General features: G+C 40.5%; 1 protein-coding gene and 1 long non-coding RNA gene across 5 annotated transcripts in view; one reads left to right on the top strand and one right to left on the bottom strand.

The window, feature by feature from the left end:
• The window catches only part of PDE11A (phosphodiesterase 11A), a 522,267-nt gene that overhangs the window by 69,852 nt on the left and 426,366 nt on the right, over positions 1-26,049 (bottom strand). For all 4 annotated transcript variants that reach the window (XM_011991832.1, XM_011991830.1, XM_011991831.1 and 1 more), the window contains 2 exons: positions 14,144-14,253; positions 3,519-3,609 (listed from right to left, as the gene is read on the bottom strand). In XM_011991832.1, coding sequence (XP_011847222.1) covers positions 3,519-3,609; positions 14,144-14,253 — 201 coding nt within the window. The remainder of the gene's footprint in view (positions 1-3,518; positions 3,610-14,143; positions 14,254-26,049) is intronic.
• LOC105548018 lies at positions 875-25,982 on the top strand. The gene is made up of 3 exons (XR_001007327.1): positions 875-968; positions 4,889-5,149; positions 25,782-25,982. It is a non-coding gene; the product is annotated as an uncharacterized LOC105548018 (long non-coding RNA).

The following is a 26,049-nucleotide window of genomic DNA, read 5'->3' as shown; positions in this document are numbered from 1 at the left end:
TAGCCAGAATGCACAGTCATTTTTGAGAAAGTCTAACAAGGGACACTTTGTTATGTACTTAGTCTCAAAGGGAAAATCTGAAATTGTTGGAACTTATCTTACTGTGAATATGTTGTGGCCAGAATTCCATCTGACTACCCATTTCCTATGGAATTACTTAGAGGAGAAGTTTGTGAAACATTTGGGAACATTTCTCCCCCTAAAATAAATGCTATTTTTACTACCAGTAAAGGTTTAAGCCGGCATTTTGGGAACATGTGCTATGGCAACAAATGAGTTTAAGAAAAATAAAAAGCCATTAGAACAGTGGTTCTCAACTGGGGGCGATTTCGACAATGGGGAACTTCAGCAAGGTCTAGTGACATGTTTGATTGTCACACTGGCTGGAGTGCCACTGGCATCTAGCAGTAGTGGCCAGGATGCTGCTACACATCCATGATGCACAGGAGACCCCCACAACAAAGATTTACCTGGCCCAACACATCACTGCTGCAGATGCGGAGGAACCCCGCCTCCCCCCATTAAGGTGCACTTTGATGAAGCGTGTGGCAGGCTAAATTCAGGATGGTGAATATGAATAATTACTGAATAGCTAGGATGTATAAGACATTGTTCTTGGCACAGTGGGACCCTAAAATGACATTTACCTAAGTAAAGTTGGGATGACATCTTTATCTTCATACCTTTGACAGGTACCCTTGTTTTCATCAACACTTGTGTTAGCTACACTTAGGCTAAAACATTTGTCTTTAGTAAAGTGAAAAACCCATACAGACCAACAATTCACTTAGTTTGTTTTTAAAGTCAGGACTTTTCATTTTTCAGGTTTTCTTAGTGTGAAATATGAACTCATGAGCATATGGCCTGGGAACTGGACCAGTTTTAAATCTCGTGTTGAGAGCCAGAAGATGCTGGAGAAGGAAAGTGGTGGAATAACTGCCTGAGAATGAACCATTCTCCAATGAGAGGTAAATTAATTATTTCAGGGAACTGGGATATCAATTAGTAAATTATCTCTTACCAGGCACCAGATGATAATCTGTTTCCCCGAGTTAATTTATTTCATTGGGTGAACCCGCCACTCCTTAAAGACTAGAGTATATTGGTTCTACCTGGGACCAGGTCCAATATTAATAATAATTTTCAAATGAGCTCTTCAGACCCTTAATTCAGCCATTAAGAAGAAGACAAATAACAAAAGGAATGCTGCACCATAATTCTGCCCAGGTTTTTTTGCCTGTGCATTACCCAATGATCAATCACAGGCAAGTGTTCTGGGGCCAGGGAAAAAGTGGTAGGAAGCTATGGAAAAGCAGTCACGTGGGTCCAGTCACGCACCCAGAATCTCCCAAAGAAACACAGCCTTTAAGAGCAAGTTACGGTAAAAGTTAACATTGAGATATGGAGAAATCTGGTCTGAATTTGAGGATGTGGATTATTTTATGAGGATGTGCATTTTATTACAATCATGCATCATGCAACAGTGGGGTACATTCCAAGAAATACATTGTTAGGTGACCGCCTCATTGTGTGAACACCATAGAGTGCACTTACACAAAACTAGATGGTACAGCCTATTCCATACCTAGGCCGTATGCGATAGCCTATTGCTCCTAGGCTATTCACCCGTACGTCATGTTACTGCCTGTAATACTGTGGGCAACTGTAACACAATGGTTGGTATTTGTATATCTAAACCTATTTAAACATGAAAAGGTACAGTAAAAATACTGTATTATAATCTCATGGGACCACTGTCATACCAATGTGGTCTCTTGTTGACCAAAACATGTTGCATGTGACTGTACTTTGAAGGATATATAATCACTAACGCCATTTATGGCTAAGAGTGACAGTGCTAGCCAGATCAGCTTTAATTTTTTAAAAAAGTTAATTTGCAATCACTATGTTGTTTATATGCAAATTAGTCTTCTACAGTGCCTTAACGTTTTGGTCCCTGAAGTAGATTTGAGTCTCCCTGAAATACTGCGTCTACTCTTTGTTTAGGGAGGTGGTGAGTGTGGTGTTAATGGAAAGACATACAGATGTGGAGGAAGAAAGTTCTGGGCAAACTTCCTCAAGCCATCTAACTTCTCTGCACCGGAGCTCATTTGGAAAGTGGAACAATAATAGCACCTGCATTTCTGCCTTTCTGATGGGCAGGACCACAGGGGACTGGAGGCAGTGCTGGGACAGTGCATGGTTCCGTCATTGATAGTCTCTGTTCTTCATAGGGAACCCCAGGGTGAAGGACGGCCAATGTGTTTTGTTTGCATGAACACAAATTCTGAGTGAGGGGGGTTTGTTTCCCTGAGAAAACCTGATATCCTGTTTATAATACTTGTTATTACAAAGGTGGTGGTTTGTCAGAGGTGTATACTCACCACCTTTACCAGTACAGAAAAGATAGTTTGAACCAAAGTTCTTCCATAGTTCTCAGCTAAGACACTGCTTTTGGAGGACAATTCCATAGCCACAGAGGCCAGGATGCTGGCTTCTGCCAGTTACTGAGAGCCTAACTCTTGGTGTTTCATTCCCAACTGAAAATACATCATTTCCAGCAGGTTTTCCCTTTTGCAGCCTGCATTCAGGTTCCGGACTGCCGACTCTCCTTTATGGGGTCGAAGGCCTCCATGATATTGCAAAAGACATGCTTTCTCAAGATAGGCTGGAGGAAAAAAACCTCCATATTTAATGATGCCATTCCAGCGAAGCAGGGCCTTAATGATGATAATAATAATAATTAATGGCACAGCTAGAGAACTGACAGATAATGGGGAACAGATGATCCCTTCCTGGCCTCAAAAAAAAAAAAAAAAGTCTGTACGCTTGCAGAAAATTAAACAGATCCTTTCCTGGCAATTTAAAACTCAGATGCCCCAGCCAGAGTCAGTTAGTGGTTTCTGTTTTTCTCTGTGGAGGGCTAAAAGTATAAAATTCCAACTACTTCTAACTCCTGCATTGCCACATAAAGCAAAATCAGGCATATGGCATTAGCCCTGGGTCTTAAGTTTAGCTGCAGTTCTCACTTCCTAACTGGTCCCACCAGCAATTTTAAGTTCTTTTAAGTTGTATAGTTTCTCAATTGTGCTAATAAAGTGTAACTTTCTCCCCGTTTTTGCTTCTACCATCTCTTAAAATGACTGAGAGTTTCGCCAAATGGGAATGTTGGGCTTCTCACTATTTGGATCAAGTTGTCTCCTTAGTGCTCTGTATTCTTTGAGGAAGGTCAGGTCATGCTCTGGTGACAAGCAGTCTATATCTGTCACCCTGCCAAGTGAATCTGAAAAGCTTCCTAACCAATAATGAAATCCAAATGAATCAGCTCAGGAAGACTCTGCAAGGTCCTGCTCAGGCATCTAAAAGAACAGAAAAAGCCACTAAGGCCGATTAAGTTGACTTAGACATGATTTTCCCACTTCTTTGTATCTACCTGTGGCACCACAAAAAAAGAGAGGGAGGAAACAAAGAGTTGTTTGGTTTCTGTTAAGGAAAGAAGCAGAACATCAGGCCTGTACCTCGCTTTGAAGGATCATCACAGCGTGGTTGAAATGGTGATGCTCCAAGGTAGCAGAGGTTCCATAGAGTTGGGCCAGGGCGGAACCGCTCCTGAAAGAGGACAGAGGGTGAGTGAGCAGGGCCTATCAACGGTTCCCCCACACCAGCTTTTTGGATCAAACTGCTTTTCTTGCTTTTGACGAAGGACCATGAGCAGACACATTCTCGGGTAACTGCTTTTGTAGTTCATTCACCTATGAAAGAAATCATCTGTGCAAGAAAGTTCCTAATACATAGAACTTTCTATGTATCAGGCTAGATGCTGCAAATGATATTTGATGAATTTGACACAGTCTCTGTCCCTAAGGAATTTACAGACTAGTAAGAAAGATGAGATGAGATAATAAGTAAAAATAATGCACATAAAATAATGCAAATACTAATCAGTGTAGAAATGTGCTCCAGGTCCAATCAAAGTGCTATGGATGTTCTGAGGAAAAAAAGACGTAATTTCTGGCTCTGGGGATCAGGGAACGCTTCATGAACTAAACATTCTGTGACTTCTGAGTGTTCAAAACAACTGTCTTATACAAAGCGTATTTGACCTTCCATAAGAGAAGACCTTGTGAATATTCTGCAGAGTGCATTTTATCTACTCTACGTGAAAGGCCGACAGCCTTCTACTATGGCCTGCCAGTCCACAGTCACGCTATGATATCTCAGTGTGCAACTCCAAAAAGTTCTCTGGATTTGGAGTGAAATCTCAGCTCTTCCTCCAAGTAGTAGCTTCAGATGGTTACTTGGCCTTTTTAAGAGTCAGTTTCTTTGTCTCTAAGATTATATTACCTACCTAACCTGTTATTTATGAGAACAATAAAATATTTGAAAATGCCTATTACAGTTCCCAGCCTGTAGTAGATTGTAGTCTACATTAATTATTAATCAATAATTAAAACACATATGACTATTTCCATTTTAAATTAATAAAATACTCATTGATACTTAAAGGGATTACTTTGAATTATCTGTAAATTTCATTTATGTAGAACAACCCATTCCTTAACAATGTCAGTTCTGCAAAGTGTTCATTACTTGGGAGTCTGAGGCAGGAGAAGCGCTCAAAACTGGGAAGCAGAGGTTGCAGTGAGCCGAGATCATGCCATTGCACTCCAGCCTGGGGGACAGAGCGAGACTCCATCTCAAAAAAAAAAAAAAAAAAAAAGAAAAAAAAAGTTTAAAAACGTTTATTTCCAACTCTGTTTAAGAAATGGGAGTTAGAGCATCTTAAGAATCAAGAGACATCCCAGAGAGGCCCACAGTGTAAAAGGCAGCCGTGGGACTCAGGTTAAAGATCCATCTAGATCATTCTGTTCTTTCTCGCTTATTGCAGGGGGCTTCGACATTGAAAGGACAATCTGGCCTTAACTTGGAAATGCTGGAAATTGACTGCACACAATCTGTCCTGCTAGTGAGAGAAGCAAGGACTGCATCTAAGTGCAACATGAAGACTTTTGGTCCCAAGCTTTCCTCCAACTTCAGTGGGAGGCAGCCCAAAACCACCATCGGCTCAAGGGTAAAGGGACCTGCAATTCTTGGAAAGACTCTCCCAATTCTTCTCCCAACATGTGGTCAGCTCTTCCAGCAGGATTAAGTTCAGTAGGAATTATTGAATATAATACAGTGTAAAATATCGGGATTATTATTTTTCTTAGTAAGGTGCTTAGTAAGGAGGGCATTAGATTTTAATCATGTGTGTGTTATTTCTTTAAATCTTGCCTTAATTTATATCATTTAATAAGTGAAAATTTGCTAGGCGAATCTTAATGATAAATTAATATTTAATGTTAGTTACTATTTGTCTTACATAGAGTTCATTTCTATGAAGTTATGGGTTTCAAAACGTATGCTATATGCCTTTGTCTTGGCTGTTGAAATTCTGCAATGCTTTATGTGCATATCACATCCTAGAGCCTGGCGTAGAGTAAGTGCTTTAAAAAATACTGGTTGCTTGTCTAATCAGCTTACAGTAGTTACCATGTCGAGAGACTACAGTCCAAGTTGGGAGGTTGATAATAAGTGTGTTAGCATATTTTATAACACTAATATGATTATTAATAATAAAAGCCACCATTAGTAATTATCTACCATGCCCTAGTCTATATATTAACAACTTAATACATTAGAGCATTTATTCCTGACAATGACCATGATATAAGTATTATTTTCTCATTTACACATGAGGAAAACAGGGCTCAGAGAAGTTAAGTAACTTTTCCAAGGTCACACAGCTCGCTTGTAGCAGTTCCAGATTTGAATCCAAGTTTTTAAGCTTCCTGTTACATAATGAAAATGATAATTATAACATACATTTCTGATATTTGATTCTCCATTTTTACTAAGCTGGTTGTTACCAATGAAAGAAGATTTCAAAATCTAATTCAGAATTCTATTAGTATCATTGCTAACCACAGGTTGATTCATGTGATCATTCCTATGAATCAGCCATGCTCACATGCACCTCACTTACTAGTGTGAATCTTTTGTACAAGATACAAAATGTTATCTCTTCCCTTATTAGTGTTGGGTTAACAACTGCACAAAAGTTGCATCAGCTAGATGATCAGAAGTCACTCTGTATCTTCTTTGTTTCCGTGAATAAGGAGATGTTTTCTCCTTTAAGGGGGTGGGGATGGGGAGGACGACAACACCTTTTAACAAATACACCATGGCTTCTGAAGCACTGCTCCTTTCTGTGCATAGGATGGAGGCCTCTCCCCCATATCCATATGCCTCCGATCTGGTGTGTTCTATCTCCCAGTATTTGTGCAAAGGCAGCCACTGTCTATGGTTTGAGCATCTTCCTTGTCAGATTCCCTCTTTGTTCCCTTCTGTAATTCCATCTTACATTCTGCCCAGCCTCATATGATACTGATTCAATCACAAAAAATAGGTAGATTTTGCCACTGAACCAGACTAATGCCATGAAAGTGTGGGGAGGCTTTATTATTCATTCATTCATCTATCATTCATTCAACCAATAAGCATTGATAACTATTATTGTATCAGGTCCCAGGCATGTGGAATACAAAGAGAAGTAAGACATGTTCTGACCTTCAGGAAGCTCACAATCCCCTACAATTGTGTCAGGAATTTTTCTCTGATCAACCTTGCACTAAAAGTTCTCACTTTTCTGCAAGCAAGGTGCCATCTTAGCCCTCAGAGAATGGAGCATGTTACTAACTCAACTTTGAGGGGTTTTTTAAAAGTAAAGTCATCTAAGCAAGAATACTTCCATTTCCAAATGGATCCCTTATTTACACTATCAGATTTGGTCCCTGGCAGGTTTTCTAGACTGCCAAAACCCTCAGTGCCTTTTGTCTCAGGCCAAGGCCTATTAGGAATGCTGCCTATATTTGCTGGTACACACTGGGAACTTCCTGGGACCACCAAGAGCCAAGTCTGCAGTCTTGATATAAGTGGCAAAAAATTAAAACATATCTGTGAAGATAAGCTTTATCAAAAAGTATTCTACAGAATACTAGTTCTTCTGAATGTTAAATGGCATTAAGAGAAGAAGTAAAAAGGGTTCCATGGCCACATAAGTTTGGAAAATGTTGGCTTTAAAAAGTGGATCTGTTTATTTATGGTAAGGATTTTCTAGAGGCGGCAATATGTGAAAATGCACTGTGATTTTGTGGGAGGGGAACATAATAAGCAGCATTATCTACTTTTGATTGATCGTGAAACCTTTTTTTTTTTTTTTTTTAGATGGAATCTTGCCCTGTCGCTCAGGCTGGAGTACAATGGCACGATCTCGGCTTACTGCAACCTCCACCTCCTGGGCTCAAGTGATTCTCCTACCTCAGCCTCCCAAGTAGCTGGGATTACAGGCATGCACCACCACGCCTGGCTAATTTTTTGTATCTTTAGTAGAGACAAGGTTTCACCATGTTGGCCGGGCTGGTCTCAAACTCCTGACTTAGAGATCCGCCTGCCTCGGCCTCCCAAAGTGATGGGATTACAGGTGTGAGCTACCGCACCCGGCTGATTGTAAAACCATTTTTAAAGAGGTCATGTCTCTCACATAATATACTTCCACTTAGAAAGGTATGCTTCTACTTTCTCATATAAAATATGAAAAGAAAAAACCCTGAGATCAATCGCATATGGAAAAAATGGACTTTAACAGTACACCTCATTTTAATTGTCTGTGCTAAGTATATCCATCATAGAAGTGTCTTTGGGGCACACATCCTTTAGTTGTGAAAATACGATTTTATATATGTAGGGTGTATGGAGAGAGTAAGAGAAGAGAATCCAAATTCCGTAAGTACAAATACGTTTATACATGCAAGTATTCACGATGTGCATTACTGATTAGGTCATCTTAACATACTAAAGCTTTTCATTTTGGATTGGCAGCTGAATGAGGAGAAACTTATTAAAAAGAAAAGTCAAGGTGGAAATTTCCCTACAGGCATTTAGTACTTTGCACAGGCACCAAAAATGTGTCAAATGTAAATGTACCTTCATAACTTCCCTAGATAGGCATATTCTTTGAAAAAGAGACTGAATGGCAGTGTGCAGCCGTGACTTAAAGGAAACTTGAAAAAGGAAAACTATGAAAGGTAATTAGGAAATTGAGAGTTGTTGGGAGGTGGTGAGGAATGGGATTAGGCTGTCATGGCAGATTAATGTGCCCCAGTATTTCACTTCTGGGACCTGGCCGAAAGCGGCAAGATGGGTTTTCATTCCCAAGAAATGAGTAGAAGAGATTATGCTAGAAATGAATAGAAGAAGTCTCCTAGGAGAATATACTACAAAGCTGCTTGGTACTGATATTTAATCATCAGGGGCAGCTGTAATAGAGAGAAGGATGAGTGGGGAAAGCTGTCCCTAGAGAAAACAGGGGAGAGGTGTGAACAGAGCAATTTCAAAGCACTGTGGTATTGCTGCCCTCTCTACCTAGTGATCATTCATTGCACGCACTCCAATACTTAAAAATTAAGAACAAAATATGAAAATGCGAAGGTTCACTTATCAGAAAGGCTAAGAGAATAAATCAAATTGTGCTCTAATGAAAGCCACACTTTTTATTGTAGAGGCATTTTGCATTTTATATAGTAATTTGTCCCTTGCTAAATGTCTCCTGTTTTTTTATAGCCTTATATATGAAAAAAAGGTAGCATATACTTTGCTGCATAATAATTGGTGCATTTAAATCCCATTTTCAAATCACTTGAAAGACTAGAATTAGACTGGGAGCACTTTAAGAGAAGGGATGTTTGCTATATCTCTTTATTTCTCCCACAATGCCTAGTATAGTACCTTGAATATAGAAAGTACTCACTTACTGGGAAATAAAAAGCAAGAAAAGAAGATAGGTTTCTTGCAAGGGATTTTCTAAACAATGGCACCCTCAATGAATAAATCTCATTCTAATCAATAAAAAGGGAGTTCCTTGACCATGATGCTAAAAAGCCTCTTTCAGCATTCATTGTCAAGGGAAATCTTAACAGAGGTTGGGCAATGGTGGCATTAAGTGTCCTAAGTGCAAAATTGACTCCATAAAGTAGGTGCAGTGCTCCTGACATCCCATGAGCTGATAAACTGTGTATAAGTTAATTGTCTTGAGAAAACGCATCACACTACCTTGGAATAGGCAGATTTGATCATGTGATGTGAGGATGCAAAAAACTCTCTGAAATCTAGTACTAGTGACTCATATGTGTGAATGCTGTTCAGTCTTATACAAGCAACCTGAGATTTGGGGACCTCAGTTTTTGGTTTTTTTTTGTAAAATTGAGGTACTGTAAAACATGACTAGTAAGCTTTAGTTTGGTTTTATAATTTTTATGGCTTCATGTCTGAACTGTTGGATGTCAAAATATATTTTCGTTCAAGAGCTCACATATTTGGCAAGGTAGCCAATAAACTGGAAGCTCAACAACTCAAAATAGATGTCACAAAGTCATGGACCAGAGTGTGATACAGTGGTTAAAGAATGGCTTCTGAAAACAGACAGCCCTGGTCCAGGCTCCACTCTACCACATGAATGGATTTGGGAAAGTTTACTTACCTTCCTGAGGCTCAGTTCCTCCTGTAAAATGGAGACAAAAATATCAACTCTACAGAGTTGATGCCAGTAAGGGCTTAAGACACAGTAAACAATAAATAAAATGTAGTTCTCATTGTCTCAGGAAGTGGTAGTTGCAAAGAACAGAAATGGAGTACAACCAGCTTCACTGAAAGGAAGGCTGATTGAATGATACCAGGAACTCTGAAGAAGCCCAATTATCACAAGCATGGCTGGGTCTCCTAGAAATAGGAACAAGGATGGAGAGAGCCAGGGATAAAGCCTGGCTTTTCTCTGTCTTTCTCTCAGGTTACACAGTCTATCTGTTCTGCTTCTCTTTGAATATCAGCTCCATCCTTCTTTCCTCTTTGTAGACTGGTTTTCTTGTTTCTTTCATCTGCTTGGTATGTGGTCATCATAGCTTTCCCCAAATGGCAGCCTCAGCTCCCAAATCTACATGAGCCTGCAGCTTGGATCCCTGAAGCTAACTGTCTTAATATTACGGTAATCCAACTCCAAATTCCTGTGAGATAAAATCTGATTGGTCCAGCCTTGATTAGGTGTGCACTCTTGGTCCCAACAGCTAAGGTATCAACTAGCAAGAAGAGCAGCCTCTGTCGGTGCCATACATCAGCTCTCTCTCTGGGGAGGGGCCATTGGTATCTGAGTATAAGTATTGTGCACTTCACTCTTGGAAGGACCCAAAAGGCTCTCACTCTTGTTTTACAGACACAATTCTAATACAATTATCCCATCTTTCTGCATAAGTGGTAGAGTGGTAGCGGGCTGGAGAGAGTGTGCTAGAGGGAGATACACTGACAATGATACCATTGGCCTGGGGGAAAGAGGAATCCTAAAAAAATAATGCAGTGCAGACACAAGAACTCCAAACAAGGAGCAATCAGACCCTACAATGAAAGCATACACAACGTACACTTCAATGGGCTCCAGCTCTTTAGTGCAGCATCAAGACAATGTATAAAACAATGTTTCACTGCAGCACTATTCACAATAGCAAAGACATGGAATCAACCTAAATGCCCATCAATGACAGATTGGATTTAAAAATGTGGTATATATACACCATGGAATACTATGCACCCATAAAAAAGAATGAGATCATGTCTTTTGCAGGAACATGAGTAGAACTGAAGGCTATTATCCTTAGCAAACTAATGTAGGAACAGAAAACCACATACCACATGTTCTCACTTACAAGTGGGAGCTAAATGATGAGAGCTTATGAACACAAAGAAGGAAACAATAGACACTGGGGTCTATTTGAGGCAGGAGGGAGAAGAGCAGAAAAGGTAACTATCAGGTACTGGGCTTAATACCTGGATGATGAAATAATATATATTTAACAAACCCCCCATCACGTGTTTACCTATGTAACAAACCTTCACATATACCCCCAAACCTAAAATAAAAGTTAAAAACAAACAAGCAATGTTTTATAATAATTTATAAGAGGTTGCATCTGTTAAAGAAATCAGGAAACTTTGTTAAAGTGCTGTAGTTAAAATATGTCATCCACTCATGCAGTTATCCTTCATTTGTTCATTCTGAAAACATTTATTGTTTATTATGCTCCCCCAGGTACTGTTCATTCACTGTTGCACATGCCAGAGAAGAAGGAGAGAGACATCTGCAAGTCAGCAATTAAAATGGTATGAAGTGCACACTTTGGAAAAGGCATAACCAGGGCATAGGAAATTGACCATGGGGGTACATTAGGGTGGATAGAAACACGAAGGTGATGCTTTCAGAGGAGTGTTGGGGACAGAAGGAGAGAAGGGCATGCCAGGCAGGGGAAACAGCATATTGGGCAGCAGAGAGATGTGACTGAGCAGGACCCCACCAGTGCTTCTTGGAGTTCCTGTGTCTGGAACATAGATGCATGAGTGGGGTGGGCTGGGGTGAGTGGGCACTGGGCCAGGGAAATAGGCAGGAGTCCAAATGAAAAGGGCCCGAAGGCGTTAAGCTAAGGAACTGGAACACTATTCTAAAAGCCACAGGAGGTGTGGATGGCTTTTAAGCAGGGGAGTGACCTGGTCGCTTTGTGAATTAGCAAGATCATTCTGGAGTGCCAAGCAGCCTCGGGAGGAGAGTCACGCTGTTCATTGTAGCAAACCAGGAGTCATGCCAAGAAGCAGTCCTTGCTGTAAGCATGCAGAGGAGCGCTGGCTTTGAGGGATGTTGCAGGGTAGGTTGGGTGACTGGTGCATTTTTGGTGGGGCCATTCCTTGGGGTAAAGAATACAAGAAAGAGGGACATGCATGGAGGGAAAGACTGAGGTTGAGGGGACGGTAGGACTTCGAAGAGGAGGTGTTCCTCAAGCAATGGAATAAGTGCCTGGAGATAAGCTGAGAATTATGGTTCAAAGAAATGTATTCAGGGCTCATCAGCAGATGGATGGTGGCCCTGCCTGAAGGATCACGAAGAGTAAGAGAGGAAGAGGGAGGGCATCGCCAGGGAAGGCTGGAGCAGGGGGACAGAGGCCTGAAGCCAGTGGAGATTCAATGCTGTACAGGTGGATGAAAACCCTTCGTCTGTAAGACAAAGGAAGAGAGAGTTTCAGGAAGGAGGGAGCGACAAAGTATATCTCATGGCAAGAGGTATTATGAAAGAAGGACAACAAAAAGGTCCGACAGCTTTGAGAAAAGGTGGCCACGGGTGTCATTCCTGAGGTGGTTTCTCCAATGAGTGGAACTGGAAGCCATGTGGGAGGACAGGGGTTGGGGGAAGGGAAGGAAGTGAACCCAGACAGCTTTCCACGAAGCTTGACTGGGAAGGAAAGAGGGAAATAGAACTGAAGCTGAAGAGTGAAGTGGGGATTAGGGTAGGCTTTTTTCAAGATGCGGGAGAACTGTTTCTATTAATAGAATGCAGAGAGCTGGCAGAAAGGGACAGTAGATACAGAGGGGAGAGGAAGATTGATGGTGCAAAGTCCCAGAGGAGAAGCAAGGAAGAGTCCATGGCAGAGGTGGAGGGATTAGCCTCGGACGAGGGAAGGACAGCCCTCCTACCGAGATAGGAGGGAAGGAGGGAAGGATGGGGATGGATAGATAAGTTTGTAGGTGGCAGGGGAGGAAATTGAGAGAGTTCTCGATTGATGGCCTCAATTTTCTCTGTGAAGTAGGAGGCAAGGTGATCTGCTGAGTGGCGCGGGGGAGGTGGGGGAGCGGGAGGTGGTTTTGGAAGACACAAGTTTGGTGTATGAAACTGCTAACAGCAGTGGTGAATGGGGCTGGCTAGGGACACAGGAAGACTGGCAGCGAGTTCTAGCGTCCAGCCGAGTGGGAGGAATATATATTTGGTATGTCTGTAACTCACAACTGTGACATTTTCTCCTAACACTTTTACAAGTCTAGACAGAGTGGCAAGAGACTGAATTATTAGATTAAACCAGGACTGAGTTTCTGCAGAGTGGATGTCACAGAGACTTGTCAGGACATGACAGGATATTGAGAAGAGAGCACTGAAGTGATGGGCTATAGGATACAGATTGGACAGAGGGCACAAAATTGAAATTCATCTGCTAGATCAGGAGTAAATACAAGAATCCTAGACTCCCAAAGTCTTAGTGGGTAGGTGTTTGGAGGAAAAAAGAGAATGGTGAGCTGAAAAGAACCTGTTGACAAAGAGCAGGCTGTGAAAGTTTCAGATAATAGAGGTTGACTTGTTCTAGAGGTTATGAAATCAGTCATCTGAAGTTAATCTTACCTCTTTGTTGAAGCCTTCTCTACCTTCTCCACCCCAAAACTTTTCTCTCCAGCCTCTGAAAGTCTGTATCTTTTGTTTGCAGGCAGACAGTGAAAGGAATATTAAAGGAAGACTCAATATACAAGTCAGGAGACCTGGGTTTTGATCTTATTTCTAGCACCCATAAGTTCTGTGGCCTTGGCCACAGTATGAGCCACAAAGCAACAGCTATCTTGACCAGAAAAACCTGCTTAGGGACAGATTGTTCTATCTATACAGATCATGTGTGTGGCAAATAGTTGCCCAGACATCCCTGTATTTCTGTAATTCTTTTCTTGCTTCCACCTTTCTATGGGAGTAGGGATGGGAGGAACAAAAACTACATTCCTTGAATGTGACTTTATTTCACTATAGTTTATACAATACCCAACATCAAAAGAATCCTGGAAGAGACTCTATTGGAGAAGGAAAATTATATTTTGCTTCATCAAATGTCCTAAGACTGCTTTTATTTTAACAGTCTCAAACCAGAGTTTGAGAGTAGCAAGTCCAAGAAGCTTATAATGCCTTAAAGGCAAATATTCTGGGTGAAAAAAGTAGGCCCTTTAAAATCCAAGCTTTGTTATCTGACTAAGGTCAACAGAGACCAACCAAATCAACAAGCATGACATGAAGGGCAAATCTGCAATTAAAAGAAGAATAGGGAATTATAAAGATGGATGGGCCCCATGACATGCACGCCTAAGCCTGCGTGGCCTTGGCCTCGGATGCCAGAAATTAATGCTTTACTCTTTAGCATTCGTCACCTTTGGCTCTGAACAGAAAGGCAAATGCATTAAAATAACAGCAGTTTAGAACACTTACTTAGCTTGGAAGGCATTGTTGGTTCCCCTGTGGTCGAGGTCATGACACAGGCATCCCACAATCACAGCTAAAATTTCCACCTCGGTCAGAATCTCTTGAAACCCAGCAGTCTGGGAAGAAGGGGAAAATGGCAACAGTCACTACCGGGGCACGGAGGATGGATAAGGTTAGGTGCTGAGCAACAATCAACTCTGTTTTCATACCCACATCATTTAAGGAGATGATTAACTGCCACCCCCTCAGACAACAGTAAGTTGGGTGGTCAGTTGCACAGCCTAAGGTCCCCACAGTGATAAATTAGCTTGCTGTCACAGCGGCCCACGCTGCCACACCGAGACATAGTTCAGACTATTTTGTTCCCTTTTTAGAGAGAAGGTTGGACTATCCAGAGACAGTGACGGTTTGGCAAAGGCCCAGGGAAAAATGTGTTTTGTTATTATACATTTTAATGATGAGCATAGGGTTTGGAGGTTGGAGGTCGGGGAATAGGAGGAAGCAGTGAATTTCAAACTGAACACTACACCCACCAGATCCCACCCAAATGAGAGCAGGCAGAAGTAAAACACAACCCTTCTTTTTTTAACATTACAAGGAGAGACTTTAACATACTCAAATTGTTATACAATGACGTCCTAGAGGTTATCTTGTAAATACCTTAATTCATATTAGGTTGGTAGACTGATGAAATTCATACAGATAATAAGGTAGTGTGTGTCATGGACACTAGAATTTGTCAGAGGATTGTCAACCCAGACTAAGGATTGAGTGGGGTATCTATTACTGGGAATTCTTTTTTTCTTATCTTGTGGTAGCTTGCTGGTGAAATGCACAGCTGTGATGTGATTTCTTTTAGAAGCAGGTTGATATAATTATGCAACCAAGAGCAGCAATGCTTCTTGGGTTCCTGCTGGCCCTTTCATTAGTTTAGAAGAGGAAGTAGACCTCTGGGAAAGAAGGTCTATGCATTTTCTTGATCGAAGGCCTTTATATCATCCCCTCTTTTACTTTGTAAGTCTCCCATTTCATTACTTATTAAAGTCTTTATCAGAGAGTGGGAGAAGGGGGAGGGTTAGGGTACAAATTGCTCTACTTTTCATGTGTGTTTTTTTTCCCCCAAATCTAGGTATACTGGCCCACACCTGTAAGACACTTCTCTTAGAGCAATGAAAATTTTGTTTTTAAATTAATTATGTTTGTGTTGCAGAAATAACTGAATAGTAGGTTCCTGTGTTGACAATTTTATTTTATTTTATTGTTTTAGGAGACGGAGTCTCGCTCTGTCACCCAGGTTGGAGTGCAATGGCACCATCTCGGCTCACTGCAACCTCTACCTCCTGAGTTCAAGTGATTTTCCTGCCTCAGCTTCCCGAGTAGGTGGGATTACAGGCGCACACCACCACGCCCAGCTAATTTTTGCATTTTTAGTAGAGATGGGGTTTCACCATATTAGTCAGGCTGGTCTCGAACTCCCGACATCAGGTGATCCACCCACCTCGGCCTCCCAAAATGCTGGAATTACAGGTGTGAGCCTCCACGCCTGGCCAACAATTTTATTTTAAAAAATAGACTTGAGTCCACTGCTACATTTAGAAATACATTTAACTTCATTTGTATAGCAAATGGGAATGTTAATAAATTGGGAGTATGAAATAGTCCATGTCAAAGCTTGCCTATGCTGGCCGAGCGCGGTGGCTCAAACCTGTAATCCCAGCACTTTGGGAGGCCGAGGTGGGTAGATCACCTGAGGTCAGGAATTTGAGACCAGCCTGACGAACATGGCAAAACCCCGTCTCTACTGAAAATACAAAAATTAGCCCGGCTTGGTGGCACATGCCTGTAATCCCAGCTACTCGTGAGGCTGAGGCGGGAGAGTTGCTTGAACCGGGAGGCTGAGGTTGCAGTGAGCCTATATGGCGCCACTGCACTTCAGCCTGAGTGACAGAGCAAGATTCTATCTCAAACAAACAAACAAATAAACAAACAGGAAAGTTTGTATACATCCTTGATTTTATTTTATTTTATTATTTTTTTTTTTTTGAGACGGAGTCTCGCTGTGTCTCCCAGGCTGGAGTGCAGTGGCGTGATCTCGGCTCACTGCAAGCTCCGCCTCCCGGGTTCACGCCATTCTCCTGCCTCAGCCTCCCAAGTAGCTGGGACTACAGGCGCCCGCCACCTCGCCCGGCTAGTTTTTTTTTGTATTTTTAGTAGAGACGGGGTTTCACCATGTTAGCCAGGATAGTCTCGATCTCCTGACCTCGTGATCCACCCGCCTCGGCCTCCCAAAGTGCTGGGATTACAGGCTTGAGCCACCGCGCCTGGCCTGATTTTATTTTATTTATTTATTTATTTGTTTATTTATTTTTGAGACAGAGTCTCGCTCTGTTGCCCAGGCTGGAATGCAGTGGCCGGATCTCAGCTCACTGCAAGCTCCGCCTCCCGGGTTTAGCCATTCTCCTGCCTCAGCCTCCCGAGTAGCTGGGACTACAGGCATCCGCCACCACGCCTGGCTAGTTTTTTGTATTTTTTAGTAGAGACGGGGTTTCACCATGTTAGCCAGGATGGTCTCGATCTCCTGACCTCGTGATCCGCCCGTCTCGGCCTCCCAAAGTGCTGGGATTACAGGCTTGAGCCACCGCGCCGGGCCCACATCCTTGATTTTAAAATCTGCCGTTGGCTGTTAGTTTTTCTAAGCTAGTTTTATTTTACTTAAATTATTACCTGCAGTAATTTAAAAAATTCAAATTATACTGAGACTTAGAATTAAAAATCAGTAGTCCCTCATTATTCTCCCTTTCTTGATTCCTGAAGGCAACTGCTTTCTATTTTCTTTTTTACTTAAATTGGTAGTTTTCCCACCATATTTCTATATAGCATGCACATATTATTAATACTTGGTTATTCACCAAGTATTCATATTGTCCTTTCTATGTACCATACATTGTTCTAAGAGCTTTACAGTCGTTTAACTTATGGAGTTCTCATAACAGTCCTGTTAGGTAGAAACTATTACTGACCCCAGTTACAGATGAGAAAACTGAGTCACAGAGAGGCTAAGTCATATGCCCAGGGTCTCCCAGCTAGTGCATAGCAGAAGAGGGCAAGCTCCCAGCATCCTTTCACCAGAATCTGCCCTTGAACACTGGTGACGTCTAGCAGCAGGTGAGTTTATGGTCACCCTCCCCTCATGCTCCCAATATGATCCACAGAGCTTTCCTATATTACTATCCTATAAATATCATTCACTGCTGAGTCAACCAGTATACAATGATTGTTTCCTTAATCATGTACATTTTCTTGTTTCCTGGAGTTAGGATTTCTGTGAAACATCAAAGTCTTCTCACACCCTACACAACTCTGCAAAATGCTTCTCAAAGCAATTTTGAAGTGGGTCAAAACGGTCACAGCTTGTTTCTAGATCCTTCCTGTCCTGGGAACTCCTTCCTGCAGCCCGACCCTAGGGTCTGGTCTGGATTCTCTCCTCTGTTGCCAGCTGCCTTTGGAGCTTCCTCCACCAACATTCAGGGGGTTCCTCTTTCCCCTCCGGTGTCTGGTCCCCCACCTCCTGCAGCCCATGCCTTTCTTTTTCCTCATGTACTCCCTAATTTTGCAGAAGCACGTCTGCAGGGGCTTCATGAGAAAAGGCCTTACTTTTTTTAAACACTGGGGGAGTTGGTTGTTTTTGAGGCTTTGCATGACTGAAAAAAAAAAAAAAAATCTTTGTTCTATTCTCATACTCAGCGTGCCTCACAATTCTAGGCTGAAACATTTTCACTCAGAATTTTGAAGGCTTGCTCTATTGTGTTCTAGCTTCCAAAGTTGCTTTTGAGAAGAACGTACCATTCTCAATCCTAATACTTTGAATGTTACTTGATTTTCTTTCTTTTAGAATTTCCTCTCTATTTCTGGTGTTCAGCAATTTCACAGAGATATGCTTTGGGTTGGGACTTTTTTCCCCGTTCAATTTGTGTGTTAAGCCTAATCTGGAGAATCCATTTCTTCAGTACAATAAAGAAATTTACTCATCTTTTTTTCTTTTCTTTTCTTTTTTAAAATAATTTCCTCTTCAGCAGTTTTTTTTTTCTGCCCTATTTGAATGAAACTCCAATTAGTTGGATACTGGACTTCTAGTACTGATTTTCTTATTTTCTTATCTTTTCCATGTCCTATATAGGCCTTTCTTCTTACTTTCCAGGCATAGTAATAAGTTTAGTTTATAAGCATTTTCTTGTTTGCTGCTCCTTGTCTTATAATAGCATGCTATTCTTCTCCCATGGATGCATGATCTTTTCTTGCCTTTCTGAAGATATTGATTATAATTCTTCTGAAAATTTCTTCTGTTCCCCGTATTGCCTTTTTTCTCTGAACTCCTTCTTTTCTCTGTGTTTGGTGGTTTCTCTCAAGTGTCTGGTAACCTTTGGTGGTCTATTCATTCTTAACAGTAAAGCATCACAAAGCTCACTGTGCACCAGTGTATGTGGGTGGTGCCTGCAGATTGCTGTGTCTTACCATGGGGTGACTGTGTGGCCAGCTGGCTTTTTGCTGGAGATGCCCAAATGTCAACATCTAAACTCATTTTCTCTGGACTTTCCAATCTGTTACCTGGGAATGGTGTAAACACATGTGTTGGCATCCTGAGAAAAAAGAACTGTCCACCTGTGAGGATGTAGGCTTTCACTTAATCCTCTTATTTTGAGTGTGCACCTCATCCTAACTTTGCTTTTGGTTGTGTACCCAACTCTGGGATTCAGTTTCTCTGGCAAATACTCTGGTTATGGCAGAGTCGGGGGAAGAGTAGCCCTCCAACTACACTTGGGGATAGAGACTTGGGCACTCACTGTTTTCATCACTCCCTCGTTCCACATCACCTCATTTTCATGGTATCTGAGGCCTCAGGTTCCTGAGTCTCATTAGGTTCTGGGGGTAGCATTATTTCTTATGGGTACCCCTTCCTCCACACCCTCACCTCTGAAGGTACTTGTGTTTCTCTTCTCTGCTAAGTTATGAAGTATCCTCCCTTCATTTTCTGCCTTCATGTGTTGTGAGTCCATGCAAGGTGGGACTTGTGTACATTTCTTTTTCTCCATATTATTTTAGGATGATTTTTGAGAAGGGGAGGGGATTAAATGTCTTTTGTGGTGATCTCCATCATCTTAAAACTCAAATTGTTGAGTCTGGTCTTGCTAATACTAGGTAAAACTTGAAAAGTCTATCAAGTATGAAATAATTACCTATGATATGCTGGAAATAAGTGTTGTGTAATGATATTGTGCTAAAATTTAGAGAGATTTTGCCCATGAAAACGCTATTGACTAGAACTAGCTGATGAATCAGAGCAGTAAGATTAGGGATAATGTTAAAATAAGGTAATTTGACTAGAAATTTAATCAGTAGTTGAAATCAAATGCCATCTAATAGATTTAAGATCAAAATTCCCAGCCATTTTTAAACCATCAGTTATCACCCATTTTATAGCAAGATGGAACATATTTTGCTAAAATGTTCTACACAGTCCCCATCCCCTGCTCTGCCCAGAAATCTAGGATCTTGGTCTTAAACTATTGGTATCATGGATACTTTTAAGAACATAACAGAGCCCTAGACTCTCTTCCTAGAAAATTTTCTATAATTTTATAATTTTGAAGACTATGGAGCCTATCTCTAGATTCTTGAAGTAGAGAATCCCTGAAGTACAGCACCCACACACAGTCACACAAAACATATTTACCTCTCCCGACTGTGATACCTGAGTTACTGAAGCAGCACCTATCTCTTGACTGTGATTTAAAGCTGCCTGGTAAATGGTTTCTGGGAGTCATCAGGCCTGAAAAATGCCCACCTGCCACTAAGTGTCCTTTTGCCCCTCCTCCGCCCTCATCCATCTTCCTCCCAGGGCTATCCATTCAGGCCTGCATGTACCGATATTGAGTAGAAAAAGTCAACTGCCTGGTGAAGACAATATACTTTCAAAAGAAAACAGAGAGGCAGGAGGAAGTATATTTTAATGCATTCACCCCATTCTCGACTCTGGTTTATTCTTTTATTTTCAAATAAAATTATGTCTTTTCTTTTCCTGACCCAATCATTATGGGTTTTATTGAGCTTTAATGTTAATATATCTTCTCACCTGTATTCCCTCACAGTTTGTATTAGAAATATAAGCAGCAAATACAATATATCTAAGTAAAGAGTCAGCCAGGGCATATAAACCTATTTCCCATGGCACCCCCTCCAGCAAAGCCTTAAGCCTGCCCTCTGAGCAGGCCTCCAGTGATATTCCCTCATTGGGCTGAAATGTATACTGGGATAAGCCTACCCCAGCTACTACAGCATATAATAACTAGAACTCCAAAAGATCCAAGCCAGTAAGACTGATTCTCAGGGTCTCCTAGACTACCCAGTAATTTTTATCATTAGCCAACATAAAATTTAAATCAGCCAGGATATACTCTCATTTTAATGCTGATCCTGTATGATACACACGAATAGGGGAATATCATAGCCAGAGAAAAATGACTGTTACTTTGTGACTTTGTTGATTCCGAAAAGGTGTAAAAACACCCATGTCAACACTAGATGGTGCTATAGACAATTTACTAATTTAAGAAGTGTTATTAAGTGCCTATGATGTATTGAGCACTGGGTATATTTGAGAAGAGGCCTGGGATAATGTCAACAACAGTTAACTTGTATAGCACTTAGTATATGCTGGGCATTTTCCTAAATACTTCACATTCATTAGCTCATTTAATCCTTACAAGAACTCTCTGAGGTAGGTAACTGTTCTTATCTTCCCATTTTGTAGATGAAGATATTGAGGCACCAGGTTACGAGACTATACAGTAAGAGAGGTGGGATAAAAGCCCAGGTAGCCTGGCTCTCGAGTCTGTGTTCTTACTCACTGTGCTACACAGCCCCTTAGTGGAGGTGTGGGTTCAGTTGCACAGCTTTTAAATCCTATTGTGATGATACAGTGTTAGACAATAGGGCTGTAAAGAATCCCTCGGTGTGTGCTTTATTTCATGAAGGACATCATTCTTGAGTAGGAAGAGGTTGATATTGCAGAGCCATTGGACATTTTTAGTTTAAATATGGCTCTGTCACATCAGTATGTGCTTGATAACATACAGTGCTTTACAAATGAGGTGTAGAGAGAAAAGAAAGATACAATAGTTTATAGTATCTCAACTTTATAAAATGTTTAAATATATGTAGAGAAAAATACTGTTAAGATGTACATCAAGATATTATCAGTAATAGAATTACAGTTGGCTTAAAATTTTTCCTTTGTGTCTAAAATTTCCATAAAGAACATTTGTTTATAAGAACATCTATATTTATACATGTGTGTATGTGTATTTGTATATTCTTTTTTGTTTCAAGAATTAACCCACGCTTCATCAAACTGTCCCAGCTTGAAATGAAATATTGATACTCTGAAAAGTGTCCATTCATTCATTGAACGAATATTTATTATTTACTGATTTCCTGGCACTAGGAACAGAGCAGTGAAGAAGACAGCCGGTCCTTGCTGCACATAGAATCTGGTTACCTCTTGAGCCAGCAGAACAGTGCCATAGAGCACTCTTTTCTAAAGAGAAGCTGTCATAACGTTGGTTGTGCTTTGTGGAAGAGAGGACTGGTAGAAACATCCAGCTCCTCCTGCTTGGTTTCTGGAGAAGGTACACCATGGACTGCACGCCCTTGCCGTGTGTGCAGTCCTGGCTCAGCAATCGGAGAAAGTGATGCCAGAAATTCTGTTCTCACCTTTCTTTTTGAACCCAACTATCGAAGGTATTGAATGATAAGAGATTTCCTGATGAGTTCATCCTGTTGATTCTGAGATCTAGCAGATGGCAAACTAAGAGAGAGGGTATCTAGAAATTCCTAGTGGTTGCAGACACCCTAAAGCTGAAGATGGTAGGCTCCATATGCTCCACCATGAATTCTGATGTCCAGGCACTGCAGCAGAGCCCTCAGTGAATTGGCTAAGGTTGAGGGACAATATGATAGGTTTTGGAGTCTTTCTTCCTCTTCTTCATCTTTCTCACTCTTTTGGACAGAAGAGGAAAAAGTACGGCTCAGACAATTCCAAGGGTATTGAAAGACATGGTTTCTCAAGGAAGTGCCTCCTCTAGAAGAATCTGCACACCATATTCCTAATCTGTGTCATCGTGCCTTCGCTGATCTATAGATGGCTCGAATTTTAAGGCCTTATGAGCTTGAGGAGAAAGGCAGTATTTATAGAAGCAGCATTTAATTTTTGGTATTTTTAAATTTCTGGTACATAGAGTGTTGCAGGGTCACTGTCTGGAGTCTTTGGTACATTATTAAAATCAAATTTATTTCAGCCAAAAATTGCTCTTTGAGGGTTTCATTGTAAATGTCACAAACAAGATATTCATATCATTTTAAGAAAAAAAAAAAAAAAAGCCCCAATTTGCAATGCTGATGGCTGGTCCAGCTTTGCTGAGTCATCCTTAACATGAAGAGTCTGCTTGTGAAACTTATATCTCCTAATGGAGGCTGATGGTTCTATAAGAAGGGTGCCTTCAATCACCCCCCAGTTCAGCACACATACCAGTCATGGGTGGATCACGGTGATCAGAGAATTGTTAAGGCAATGTTAGGGCTCCGTGTGCATGGACAGCAAGCACAGTATGCTTCTTTTTGAGACCCTATTTTATTTGCTTTGTGATGGAATGGCAACCACTCAACATATAGATCCTAGGGGCAGCCTGATGGGTATCAAACTGTTCCATATGCTTCAAGGCAATAATATTGAGCAGAGGACTGTCTCAAGCTTTGGAGTGGAAGCAGATTTCAACTGCTTACTAGGAGTGCTTATGAGTATTTATACTACTGGCTGTCGCAGCATACCTTCTTTTTAAAAAAGGATCTTACCTTTGCCAATCAGAGACAGTGTGTGATGAAAGCATAAGGGGGAGAACAGGTATGCAACCACAAACTTCAATGGAAGGGAAAAAATCCCTACTGAGCAAACTACAGCATCTAGATTTAGTGGTCATACTCCCTTGGCATTTACAGTAATGTTTGTCTACCAATATTTGGGTCTGCTGAGCAGAAAAGGGGGCACCTCAGCCCCATTTTGAGGTCCAGAGACCAGAACCTTTCCAGCTGATAGGGAATCACCATCCAGGACCAACACGCTCACATGTCTCCTTTACTAGAGTACACAATGCAACAAGCCAGTTGCAGGTTGTTTAATTATCCATGGGAACGGGATAGTTTTGATTGAATTTGCTTCTCTTTCTTTTCAAGATGAATGCAGCCAAATATTGCTCTGATATTAACCAAATATTGATTTAGGCCTAAATGATCCTTTCCTTACCAAGCTCAGAGTTGGAAAGACCTTACAGTCTATACATAATTGACTTTCTTTCCCAACCAGAAGCTTCTGAAGGCACTTACTATCAAATCATAAAACCTTAGTCATGTTTTGGGAATATGTTGACCCTTAGCCTCAACTAAGGTTGCAAGTGCTTGTCCATGTAAGTCTCAGAAAGGCAACACAGTCTGGTACAATTATATATGTTGCGTAGATGTTTGAAGCATACATTTAAAAATTGAATTAATTCATATATAACTTTATTATTATATTCTATTACATTTATAACCACTTCTAAGGCTTAATTTTTAACCTATTTAGCATAATTTTCAAATTCTTTATTTTGGAGAGTTAAAACCATACAAAAAATAGAATACTATTAATATAATGAACCCAATGCAGTCATAGACTAACTTCAGCAGGAATCCAGGTTTTGTGACTTGTTTCATCTGTCTCTTCACATGCAGCGTGTGTTTGTTTTGTTTGTTTGCTAGAGTATTTCAAAGCAAACCTCTGGTATCCATCAACACTCTTTATTTCATTCTCAGGAAGTCCTAATGTGGTCAAATAAAATTTGCTCAATATATTTCTGCTCTCTTATTTTGATAAAATGTACAAAAAGATATTCAAATAGTATAAAGAAATTTTCAACTAAATAATAAGACTTGAGAAAGTTGAGGTTTCTACATCAAAAGATAATAAATAAACACAGCTGTATGTATATAGCACATATAATGCATTTTAAAAAGAACCAAAAGAAAAAGAGTATCAGATTCTTAAGGACTTAGCTTTCAACCCTAACAATACTTGTGCTTTACGATGTTTTTTTGAGGACAAGGATGGCATGTTTTGTCCATGTTTAGAAATATAATTTATATTTTATTTCTGATAAATTACCAGCGAACTGCATATAATATAACATATGGTTTATGACCATAGAAAATGAAGCAGATCACTTGGTGCACATTAATTGTGTAGAAAGACAGATCTCTCAAAATGCCACAGAGCCCAGGTTGGTGAATTTCAAGAATTTGAGGCTTCTTCAAAGCTTACCCCAATTTTTATTAGCCATAATTGAGCCAAAACTAAACATGAGACCCATGAAAAATTAAAACTTTTTATAGATCCCAACTTAACACCCTTAGGTGCCAGGTTTCAGTCCCAAGAAAGTGCCACTAGGAAATCATACACCGTGGAAAATGGAGGCTGTGATAAATGACGGTGGCTCTGCTGCTGGGTCTCCCTGACCTGGAGGATTTGACTGGCGTCATAAAACACAAACCGACAGATTAAGCAGTTTACCAATATCATAAAAATCTCAAGAATAAATTTACTTTAATCAAAAATCCTACATTGTAACTAGGCAGACCCAGCCTCGAAACTACATACATTTACGTATAAGCCTGTGTCCATGAGCAAGAGGTTATACTTTCCCTGTAATGTCGGACATGATTATGTTCATACACTTTTACAATTTACATGTCCTAAGAAAAATACCCAGCTCTGGCTGACGGTGCGGGAGAATTTATTTTCACTAGAAAGGGAATGACCCATAACTCATGAATGGCAGCGCTTAAAGTGAGTTATGGAGGTTACTCTCCTGTGAGAAGAAATGGATTGGATTATCCTTCTGCCCAATTGTATGTTTGGTTATTAGCACACCAGGTTCTTAATTATGTGCAGCTTTGCCTTTTTTCTTTTATAAAATAAATGTGGATAAAGGGAATGTCAGCTGGAAGCATAGAGTGCCTAATTGGGGCTCTGAGATGTAGTCAGAGAGAATAAAAATAGAAACCTTTTTTAAATGATTAAAAGACAGGAGTCTTAAATGTAATTTAAACATAGTATTCAAATTGATTAGCCCCATAGTTAAATTATTGTGTCTGGTGCTGATATTCTGCAAAAACATTTAAAAATTACTCCTTTTCTAAATTAAAAATTTGCCATCTTGTAGGTTACATCTGCCTGAAGATTAAAGAGTTGGTTGTTCTATCATGTAGATTTTATTATATTATTACGATAATGCTGCCATTTATTTTAAAGTAAATATAACAAGTTACTACTTTTATTGATAAGGAAATGCAATGTAAAAATATTTGATGATTACAAATATGATGACTGTTTATTACTTTATTTTAGTCATTTACAGAACAAAACATCTAGATCTCTCTCTCTGTAACTTCCAGTGTTACAGTCTACAAAGGAATTCAATTTCTGTTGAGAGTAGGATTCTGATTATTGAATAAAAATCTTTTATTTAAAATTTCAATTGGTTCTGTATTTCTTGGACAGGGAGGGAGGAGTTTCAGCTGTGCTTCTAAGATCTTCCAGAAGGAATTTTCTACCTCTAAAATCAAGGACTTTCCTGGAAACTGCAGTCAGAGGACAGAACATTAGCCTCAAGCTGGTGAATAGGATGGATTTTCTCCCTAAACATCCCTTCTGCTCTCTAGTTTGAATTATCAATAAAATGGTTTGGCTTATCTCTGAAAATAACCTTGTTGACAACACAAATATGGATTTAAACACGCTACCTCCACATTAAGATTTAAGAAGCCCC

Source organism: Mandrillus leucophaeus, unplaced genomic scaffold (genome assembly GCF_000951045.1).
Source record: "Mandrillus leucophaeus isolate KB7577 unplaced genomic scaffold, Mleu.le_1.0 Scaffold40, whole genome shotgun sequence".
Lineage (NCBI taxonomy): Eukaryota > Metazoa > Chordata > Mammalia > Primates > Cercopithecidae > Mandrillus > Mandrillus leucophaeus.
The sequence above is the reverse complement of the archived record's forward strand: the minus strand, read 5'-3'. Positions and strand labels throughout refer to the sequence as shown.